At 41.5% G+C, this 11,305-nt stretch overlaps 1 protein-coding gene across 2 annotated transcripts in view; it reads right to left on the bottom strand.

Annotated features, from left to right (window-relative positions):
* Window positions 1–201: 201 nt before the first annotated feature.
* The window catches only part of LOC147894822 (histone-lysine N-methyltransferase), a 68,638-nt gene continuing 57,534 nt past the window's right edge, over window positions 202–11,305 (bottom strand). The window contains exon 6 of one of the 2 annotated variants that reach the window (XM_087384748.1): window positions 202–432. In XM_087384748.1, the coding sequence (XP_087240874.1) occupies window positions 400–432 (33 nt within the window). In that variant the 3' untranslated portion in view covers window positions 202–399. The remainder of the gene's footprint in view (window positions 433–11,305) is intronic. The other variant, XM_087384749.1, reaches the window with a different exon arrangement.

The raw sequence follows: 11,305 nt of genomic DNA, 5'->3' as shown, positions 1-11,305 counted from the left end.
AATTAGAGATTCTATTAGCTAAATGCTAAACATGAATCCATTATTGAAAATTGATAAATTTGTATCACTATCAAAATTAAATTAAATAAAGTAAAAGTAAAATAAAATAGAGGAATTTAATAAAAAGTTACAACTAATAGAAAAAATAATCAAAAGAGTAATTTTTTAAATAATTGTTTCACGGGAAGATGGCTACAAATTTCGTTCCTGGGATCGAGGTGATATTATGTCACCAAAGAGAAGTAGTTGCATTTCCTACAATCCATGATAGTAATCCAAATTCTCTTTGTCACTTTAAAAGACTTGGCGAAGATAAGGTAGCAATTATTGTATCAAAGATTCGTAGTGCACATGTTGAGCTCAAGCATAAGTGTGGAGATATGGAAGTACTTGGAGATGTTATGCCTTACGAATGTACCAATCCATGTGTTTCTAATATGAAAGCAACAAATTTTGGAATTGTTATCTTGATCAAAATCAAGGTTCCTCTCTCTCTCTCTCTCTCTCTCTCTCTCTAAATAAATAAATATTTAAAAAATAAAAACCATATGATTTCGATGACTCGGCCAATAGATAGCAATAGGAAAAGAGGATAAGAGAGTGACATCATAGAGGAAGAACACCAAATGTTGGGAAACTCCACAATGCATGGTATTGTATGGGCATCGATGTTGCTGTTGTTGTTGCTCATTGCCTAGTTGGTCTTGATACTCTCCTCATCATCTGTTTTCAAGTTCAAGCTATCGCCCACTTCTTCAATCCCACCAGTCTCAACCATTCACAGGTAGCTACTTTGCTTCAGCTGCGCAACAGTTCTAGTGGCCTTACCTAGTAGGTATCAAGAAGCCAGACGTTGATTTTGACTATTTTGAGTGACCACAGGACTTGTGGGAAGAGTAACTCATTGTGGCTACAACCCTCTCATGATTGAGGAACCGCTAACCAAAGATCCTATTTCCAATTCAAGTTCAACATTAACAAAAGTTGTATGCACATAGCTGTTGATACGCCCTATTTTATGAATATAACATTTAATGGTGAAACTTCTCACCATTGAACTTTGTGATGTGGGAGCAAATTAAACTTCTCACCGATGACCTTTGTGGTGCTTTTGTGTTACCCATGTTGAGATTTATTGTCACAGACTCATTTTTCTCATGCATGCCTACTCCATGCCTATCATCCATTTACGAGATTTACATGCAAGCAGTCCTTACCAATAGAGTTGAGCTGGCTCATGGCTATCGCCTTGCAGATAGCAAGCACATTGGAGTATTTGCACGAGATTGCTCGCCCTCCCGTCGTCCACACGGATGTCAAATCCACCAACGTATTGCTCGATGAACATGACAATTGCAACACTATGCAACTTTGGCTTCTCCTCCATCAACGTTTGTTGATTTTGTTGTTGGGTGGTAGCACGATTGGCTGGACTAAAAAGCAGTGTCTGGACTAAAAAGCAGAGTCCCATGGACACTGCTTTTTTAGTGCTTGTAAAAGCATCTTTCAAATTGATTGTGAGACTGGTCACGAGTGTAAATTTAAAAATAAAAACCACGTCCCATGTCCATGATGCATAACTAACAAAGACACTATAACTGCCAGTCTCGCTTCTCTTTCTAAAACCTCTCTTTTTGAAACCTCATGCTTTGAATATGCAACCTGGAATCTCTCTCTCTCTCTCTCTCTCTCTCTCTCTCTATGTCGGTGCTCCTGGTTCTTTCTTTGCATATTCTATCTGTCAGAAATAGCCTCAGAGTAGCAGCACTTCAAATAGATGCCAAAAGAGGTGAGATCCTGAGTGGAGTGGAGTCTGTGAATTCCACTACCAGCGAGGAACAAAACAACTTGAGACCAGAGCAGAGTAGCAGCACTTCAAACCAACAAAATATTTGCAAACACTTATGTTGAATTAACAGCGTCTCCAGGACCATCAAAGTTCATACTTAGATTTTCGATCGAAAAATGGTACGTGCCTCTATAGGAAACACGTTTGATTTTCTATTTCTTAAATGACATTGCAAATGAGGCCAAGTGGCGATGCTTTATACTATTTTTTACAGTTGCGTCTAGTTTATTTGTCTCCGGGACCTGAGGATGTCAATGCAGAGACATTGACGCAACTCACCCATCAAGAAAAACAGGTAGACGCTGTCAGAGAGTGCGAGGCTGCAAAGAAAAGAAAGCAACGACAGAAAGCAAGGGCAACGCAAGCTATGTCAGATCAGGAAAATGTTGTATCTGACATGAACAAGAGACGAAAGATAGCAAAGGAGGTTGTTTCCTTCTTTGAAGAACAAACAAGAGGAATGGACTCAGAAACCAAAAAGGATATCTTCATGCAAATCTTGTTTCATCCCAATATCAAGCATTTGCATAGTGCCAACGAAGAAGTTCGGTTGTTGTAGGAAGCAATCGTAACCAATATACGCAACATCTTAACCCATGTCAAACAACCACAGAGCCATGATGAATTTTTCTTCAATAGGTCTACTATGATGATGTTGATGAATTCTAATGGGCAAGAATGCCAAGATTTCAGCATTACAAAGGCTTCCAATCTTTTGGGTGTCCACAGGAGAAACTTCTACTTTGCAAAATCTCGCTTTCCCATTGAAGAACAGGGAATATTGTCGCTATCCTCCTACCAAAGACAACAACAACAATGCAGCAGCATTACGCAGGAGGTTCAAGATATTGTGTCTACATTTTGGACTCAGGAAACACGGGTGTCCCCCAATAAGAAAGATGTTTGTAGAAAGAGGATAAGCAAAAAAACCTATTTAAAGCACCCTGTCCATCTTCTTGAGAAACCTTAGGTCTGGACCTTGTGATCTTTCATTTGGACTTTTAAAAGGCCTATGATAGGGTGGAGTGGTCCTTTCTAGAGGGCACCGTGCAGTGGTTGGGATTCTTAGCAAAGTGGATTTAAGGATTTGTGACCAGTGTACATAGGGAGCACTAATCAAATGCTCATAGGTGGTCACACAATGAAGCCCTTCACTTTGCCATGTTTAGCCCATCAGGGCTACCCCCCTAGGTCCCTTTCTATTTCTATTCGTGGTGGAGGCTTTAGGCTATTCCTTGAGATCTCAAGAAGCAAGCTTCACTAGGATGCACCTCCTGATTCACCAAGAGGTGGAGTTCCAACAACAGTCTTTGTTGAGGGCTCAGTGGTGGAGAGCTTGGAGGGGATCTAGACCAATTCAAAATCGACATCTCCACCCTGGCCCATGAGCCTTTAGAATAAATGCCAAGTGCATGCCTAGGATCAACTAGGCCAAATCAATTGGCTTTATCAAAGCGACTGAGGAGTTTCGCGAGGTCAAGTCTGTTGTATCTCGCTCCCTCAGACCTCCACTATGCAGTCTCCCTAGAACCTCTAATCTGTGCTATCTGAATGGAAAAACTCATTGGTCACACTTTGGGTGGAGTCTGGGTGAGCACCTTGATCTCATCTATGTGCTTTGAGCAGCTAATTTCTATGTGGCATGGCCTAGTGGACACTAACATTTCAATGGAGAAGCAATTAGCCCTCGTCTTGGAGAGCCCTCAGCACAAGCTTCTATACTAGAGCTCAACCAATCTCTCTCGAGTAGGCAGGGCCCTTGTGGCCAACCAAGTTCTTTTGGCTATTGTATGGTATATTGCCTCCTCTTGGTGCTTTTAAAACATTGTATGGGTCAACTCATACACCTTGTGCAGGTAGGATTGGATGGTATTTGGAACACTAGAGCCAGGGTGGTATGGGTATATTGCCTCCCCTTGGTGCTTTCACAACATTGTATCAGTCAGCTCATGCACCTTGTACGGGTAGGATTGGATGGTATCTCGAACACTAGAGCCAAGGTGGCTTGGCAGACAATAATTTTACCATAGAATCAGGGATTACTTGGCATCATTGACCGCAAGATGCCTAGAATAGAGACCAGTTACACCTGGTCTAGAGCTTTGGAAGCTCTTGCTGCAATAAGGGCTTCTTAGAAATACCCCTCATATAGGAGGTCACTGGTAGTTGTCCCTTAGACATGTAACATTGATCTTTGAATTGAATGTTCAACTCACTTGTCGATTGTTATAAACCTCTATTGGAATTCCATTCTAGCCAAATTTCCCTTTCCATTATAAATGCTAGGGTTCTTTAAAATTCTTGTATATTTTATGTGAATAGTCGAAAGTTGTCTTGCTTTATAGATTGACTATTTTTTATGTCTAATATTATAATAAAGAGTGGCATTGATATACTTTTGAAGTCCAGGTATGAAGATTTCCACTCTCTTATGCCTCTTGGTTGTGATTCGACTAGAGGAGGTGTGGCTTCATGGGGGTTGCTCACTAGATGTTGAAGAGGCCTTGATTAGGAATATTTGCTTCGACCTTGATGGATTGGTCCTACAAGGTGTGTTCAGAGCCAATGATGCCATTGAACTACTCGCTCTTCAAGCTTTGTACAAGATTGTTACTTAGGTTTCGACCCATCACAAGGCCCTATGCACCACCCCTCTTGGCTTGTCCATGAGTTGGAGCATGGCAAGTTGTAATGTGCATAAATTCCTCTATCATGCGCAGTAGTAACCGTAGTGCATGATTTTATGACATGAACTACAAAGAGCCTAGGAGGGGTTTGGTTGACATTCTTATGATCCAAGAGCACATGTTTTTCCAAGTAGATATTTGTTGAGGTACACTTTGCGCTAAGATTAAAGATTTGGTCCTCGATAGTGGGATGAAGCAGTGGAGTATACATTTCGTTCTGTTTCATCCTTGGACCGATTAATTATGAGAGCTCATTGATGGACATGTTTGGATAGTTCGAATGTGTACACTCTCCCTTGCAAACAATAAAGAGGACCCTTTTAAAGTTGGCCTACTAGTTGCTTGCAAGATGTGGATTCTTGTGTTGCTGGAGGTGCCTAGAGTTTGTTGAGGATAAGATGGGCGACGTCTCTTTTGAAGAGATCCCTGGAGGGTAGAGAGGCCTTTGAGAGTAGTTTTATATTCTTTATTAATTCTAGGGACTTTTGAAGAGAGCAAGGGTTCACTAGGTCATAGGGTAGCTTCTAATACTCCTTTGAACAATGCAGCTATGTATAGAATACGAGCCATATGCCCTTTAGATGATATGTTGTTTGCTTCTGATTTGTTGTTTGCTTCACTATAGCACTAAAGGATTAGAGTGGTTGGGAGCTTGGTGAAGCTTTTGGCTATTGAACCTGGATGGTTTAGGGAGGAGTACTCCAAGTGGAGACTTTGGATTTAGGAGTGTTGTTCCTTTGCAGGTAATATAGAGTGATCTACGAGTGGTGAGGGCCATCTTGGCAATGAGTGATTCATGAGGACATTGTAGGTGTCCTTACACCACAAATTTGTAGCTACCCGCCTCTCTTGGTCCTCCTCACCAAAGACAGTGGATGGGCTAGTCAGGTGTCACATGAGGTGCTCACTAGGTTTTCGTCTTGGCTCTTTACCAAACTTCATAACAAAGATTTGCTTTGGGAAGAGAAAATGAGATTTTGTATCTTATGAATCAGTGTACAATATATTTTGAGAGATTTGCACTCAAAGAGTGGGTATCCAACTATTGTAAAGTACAAAACAAATACTCTCAAGGTAAAGTAGCAAAATCGACTTCGTAACAAGCATGTACTCCAAATAACCAAGCAAACAAAAGACAAGGAACCTTGGAAATGAAGAATACTAGTTGAAGAAGCAACATCATAATATCTCCTTAGGTAAGAGACCATTTGATGGACATATGCTAACTTAACTCTTAGTGATAAGCATGTACTCCAAAGACATGTAACCAAGCAAACAAAAGACAAGGATATTGAGAGACCACAATCAACATCATGTGATTACATGTGCATAGCACTAACACATATAGAGTGCTATAAAGGAAAGGGTTAGATGCCCTAACCTTAACCCTAAATGGTTTTGTTTATACTTTACATTTTCAACTTAATCTAGTGTACAGTTAGGCATTTGTGGGTTGCCCTCTAGGTGTGTCGTCTCTCCTCATCTCCACTCTTCTCCTCTCCCCTCTTCATATTTTGTCATGGTATCAGAGCATCCTTGCCTTCCACTGAGGCATTGCGATTCTTGAAAGAGTGAGAGTGATCAAGAGTTTGAGAGTTCTCTTGAGTGTTCTCCATGAGATTTCATTTCTGTTGAGAAATTTCTGTCCATGTTTCCGTTTAGTTGTTAAAAAATTCCATCCATTATGTTGAGAGAATTTTCCATCGATTATTTCCGTTCACTTCATTGTGAGCTTGAGTGTTCATTATTCCATGAGAGAGAGAGAGACAAAGTCTCTTGAGTGTTTTCTTTGAGAGATTTATGTCTTCAGAAAGAGAGAGAGATCTTTGCATTTTTTTTGAAAGAGAGTTAGTGGATTCTAAAAGACATCTACACACAAGCCAAATCCCGGAGGATAGCTAATAGCGACGTTTAATAGCAGCTTCAAAAGCGACTCTGTGTTCGCATGCGACTCCAAGCCAACAAGCCTCAGCACACAGCCGACTAGCAATGGCGAAGCTAGCCAACTGCAATGCTAGCAGCAGCCTACAACAGTCTCAATGACTCCATTGCGCCTCAACTCTTCTCAACAGAGATGAATCGCATGCACCCTTCCCAAGCTTCAACTGCGACTACGAGCTCCATCGACGCCAGCACCTTGCAACTCAGCTCACCAAGCTTTGCACTCGAACTCCTAAAGACTCTTACCACCGTCAGACTGCAACGCTCAAGCATCTGCTCAATGAAATGATTTATCATCTACTTGACTCCCTCCATCTATGCTCATCGACGGCGGCTGTCTCTACAACAGCAACTCCCGGCTCTTCCCAGCGAGCACGTTCAAGCTACAGCTGCAGGGGAAGCTACCCTCCAAGCCTCGACCTTCAACGACAACTCAACAGGCCAGCAGCTCGACTTTTGTGGCAAAACAAATGATCTCCATCGACTGGTGGCTCATGAGCAGCAACGCCTATAGCCTACAGCACGTCAACAACAACCAGTTCCTCTAGCCCATCTGCAACGATAGCGTCCATACACAAAGCGACACCTTCTTCAACGACGATTTACCGAAATCTTTGGAGATTCTGACATCTCCAAAGATTGTGTCCACCTTATCTCTATCACACTTGGCCAAGCAAGTGACACGTGGCTCATCCATGAATGTCCACGTGGCAATCCTATTACTCCAAGTGCCAAGTCAACTTACCCTATCTGCCACATTACCATTGGCCCTCTGAGTGCCACATCAACACGCGACACCTAGACCATTAGACGAACCAGCTAGCAGTAGCTCTACTCCATCTGTTGTCACAGCAAACAACAGCAGGATCTCTAGATACACCAATAGTTTTCGCACTTGTAGCAGATCTTGCCATTGCCCGACCACAGGCACAATGGGACAAGAAAGACAAGTATGCATATCATCTGATCAAGCAAAATGTGCAAGATGTCATGTTAGGACAACTCAACACAATCAAGACATCAAAAGAAGCATAAGATATGTTCACAGCTCTCTACGAGTCCAAGAATACTTCCAGGATTCACACTGAGACACCAAATCAACCGGATTTTTTGCAACAGTGAAATCGATCATGCTTACATACTCAAGAGTAAAGATTACAAGAATCAACCCGCAGTAACAGGAGAGACCATGAATCCAGCAGAAATGGATCAAGTCATCTTGAATGGACTAAGAGAGGGATATGAGAATCTAATCCAGAGTATTGCCATCCAATGGCAAATTTTGACACTGGAAGAACTTCAATCAGTTTGACTTGGTGAAGAAATCAGTACTTAGGCCATTCATGCACAGAAAGGTCATTCTAATGATCAAGCATTCAAAGCTTCAGATAGAAGCAGAGACAGAGGCAGAGGCAAAGGTAGATCATTCCAGCGAAGTGGTCATCATTAGCAACAAAATCATCATCAAAGTTAGAATCAGCATTAGCATCATCCTCGACAACATCAAAATTAGCAAAGAGGAAATCATTCCGACCGAGGAAGATTTCCAAGCATGAGGGAATGCATCCACCAACCATCCAGTGCAACTACTATCTCATAAGTTTGGACACTATGAAAGAGATTGCCACAAGAAGCAGCACGACTAAGGCGGTCAATCTAGCAGCACAATCGAGGGAATTCCTGCGGAAGAGAAAATCATCATGGTGGACACTCTAGTCATAAGCATTATGCAAATGAACCTGGGAACATGTTCCTTGCAAATGAGGAAATGCAGAAGACTAATATAGTGTATCTAGACATTGATTGCAATTCAAAAGAGGATTTCAGATCAAGTTGACTAAGCGTATCAAGATCAGGATTTCAACTATCTTGAGGGAATGCCTACTTCATGATGTTGATCTTGAGGGAAAGTGTTGAGAGACCACGCTCAACATCATGTGATTACATATGCATAGCACTAACACATATAGAGTGCTATAAAGGAAAGGGTTAGATACCCTAACCCTAACCCTAAATGGGTTTGTATACATTCTACATTTTCAACTAAATCTAGTGTACAATTAGTCATTTGTGGTGTGCTCTCTAGCTGTGCCCTCTCTCCTCATCTCCACTCTTCTACACTCCCCTCTTCATATTTTATCAAAGAAACCTTGAAAATGGAGAATGCTAGTTGAAGAAGTAACATCATAATATCTCGTTAAGTAAGAGACTCTTTCATGGACATATGCTAACTTAAACTCTTGAGGCTAGCTCTCTGTTTTTCTTTAGAACGGTTTGTAGTCTATCTGGGCTGTTCTCCATCTCATTAGCAAGAAGTCTCATACCTTGGCAAACCAAAGAAGCAAAGATGTAGTTCATAAGAAGGATCATGTATACATCATGAAGTTGCAATCTACATCACGAAATCCATAATGACCACAACTAAACATAATCAAATTGCAATCTACTTCAAGAAACGAAAGATGTATTCATAAGTAGGATCATGTATACATCATCAAATTGCAATCTAGTTCAAGAAATCCATGTAGACACGTGCTCTAATCTTGGCCCAATCCTTTCTTAGCATGCCACTAATGTTTACATCATCAATTGCAATCTACTTCAAGAAAGAAGTCTCATGCTTTGGCAAACCAAAGATGTAGTTCATAAGAAGGATCATGTATACATCATGAAGTTGCAATCTACTTCAGGAAATCCATAATGACCACAACTAAACATAATCAAATTGCAATCTACTTCAAGAAATGAAAGATGTATTCATAAGTAGGATCATGTATACATCATCAAATTGCAATCTAGTTCAAGAAATCCATGTAGACACGTGCTCTATTGGCCCAATCCTTTCTTAGCATGCCACTAATAGCATTAAGTAAGAAACAATGAAAAGATATCTCCAATCTTACAAAAGCCATTAGACTTTCCTATCCTATGTGCTCATGAGTCTACCCAAACGTCCTTTGCAATATTCTCTAGAGTAACACCCCTTGCTCCTCAAGGGTGTCTCTTCTTTGAACCAAGTTGAATTTGAATCTCTACTTTTTATTGTCATCACAATTTTGTACATTTTGAGTCTAATGCATGTATTAGCTTATTGTCAAAAAAAATCTCATAATCACTGTTAATTAAAGAGGTAGCACTTGCTCAAAGTTGATAGAAGGGGTTTATCTATGTTAACAAGTCCAATAAGCCATATATTTTCCTTTTCATTATCAACTACGATTCTTTGTTAGTCATTCTCGAAGTCTCCATAGATCTCAACAGATCATCACGAGTAGTAGTCGTGGATTCTTAATATAGAGCGAAAACCTTTGGGTAGTCTTTGCATCTAACAAATCTTCTTGGCTTGATTTTTTTTTTCTAAATTTGTTCAAGAAGTATGGATGGGAGACTTATAGGTAGATCGGTGAATATCAATAATGCATGCCACGCTCCCCTTTCTCTCTTTTTTTCCCCAAAGAAAATAAGCTTTTAGTAATGCTTGAAAATGCACCATACAAGTCAGCTTCCAAAGCAACTAATAGAGATAAGTATGAAGTAGAAACTGGCTGTCAAAAAGAAAAGCTTGTTTCTGGAGAACCAGCTCACTACCCAAGCTAACACAAAAGCTAATAACTAGGCCAAGGGGGGGGGGGGTGCCTCACCCAGTAATGGCATAAAAAATGGTCGTAGGCCAAGCCTTGCTGAAAAGCTCCCACCTTTTGACGATCGCTCTCGATCGTAGATTCCTATGCTACCAAATGGCACAGAACGCAAATAGGATGTACTATCACATGGTGACAAGAGTGGCTATCGAAGAGACGCATTGGCCTCCCATCACCAAGGTTCATCAGGTCACCTAGATGTTCCCGACAGTGATGCTGGCTACTGTCTCCCAAACACTATCCTCATGCATGATTGCAACGAGAACGGCTAGGATGGGGGACCACATGGTATGCCTCTATGTTGACCATGAACTTTGTAAGATGGGAAAGATAGATCAATAGAGAAGGCATGGCCCTCTTACGTCAGCTATGCAACCATTCCCATGTAAAATCTCTCTACATCCTCTGCGTACTGGCAACAAGAGAGAACACCCATCCAAATCCTCTATGTTTCTGAGCATCCACAGAAACAATGTGGAATTGTCTCCATATTCTTATTTGTGCAACAGTGGCATCTATCGTCCACACACATCTATGCTAGCCAGGGCCCAATGGGTAAACCTCCATGTGCTATCATCCATAAAAAATAAGATATATTTTGCAACCTAAGATTGGACACAAGACAAGACCAAAAGCATGAAATGACATGAAGACCCTGCTGCTCAACCCAATGTCACTCTTGTGAAGGGGTCTAGGCAATTACCCCCAACTGTAGCCAGCGATCGATGCAAATGGTGTAACAGAAGAAAGGCACCTCCTCTAAATTGTTCGAGTGCCCTACTCATGCTAGCTAGAACCACCCCCTTGGATTCCTAGACCTCGCTAAGAAGTCGGCCCTCCGACAACCACATGCACCCCCTGTCTGCCCTTGAGACGAAGGAGCTAGCCAAAACCACTCCCTTAGATCCCACTGGACCTCCCTAAGAAGTCAACCCTCCCATAGCCACATGCACCATCTCATCCCTATCTTACCTTGAGACAAAGGAGCTAGGTCAATAGTCAAGTTCTTGCTCAAGTGCCCCACTACCATGCTATGTTGCCACTTCAACAGGCCCTCTGTTGTCTTTGGTTAAAGAGGGCTCCCAATGATCCTTAAAAGATCCACGAGACTAATGTAAGAACTAAGCACTCGGCAAGATCGGGGTGGGTCTGTTGCCCTGTGCAAGCCCTCCCACCTTGACTTTGGG

Source organism: Dipteris shenzhenensis, chromosome 14 (assembly GCF_047967505.1).
Source record: "Dipteris shenzhenensis isolate YYH24624 ecotype China chromosome 14, Dip_SZ_1.0, whole genome shotgun sequence".
In the NCBI taxonomy this organism is placed as follows: domain Eukaryota; kingdom Viridiplantae; phylum Streptophyta; class Polypodiopsida; order Gleicheniales; family Dipteridaceae; genus Dipteris; species Dipteris shenzhenensis.
The sequence above is the reverse complement of the archived record's forward strand: the minus strand, read 5'-3'. Positions and strand labels throughout refer to the sequence as shown.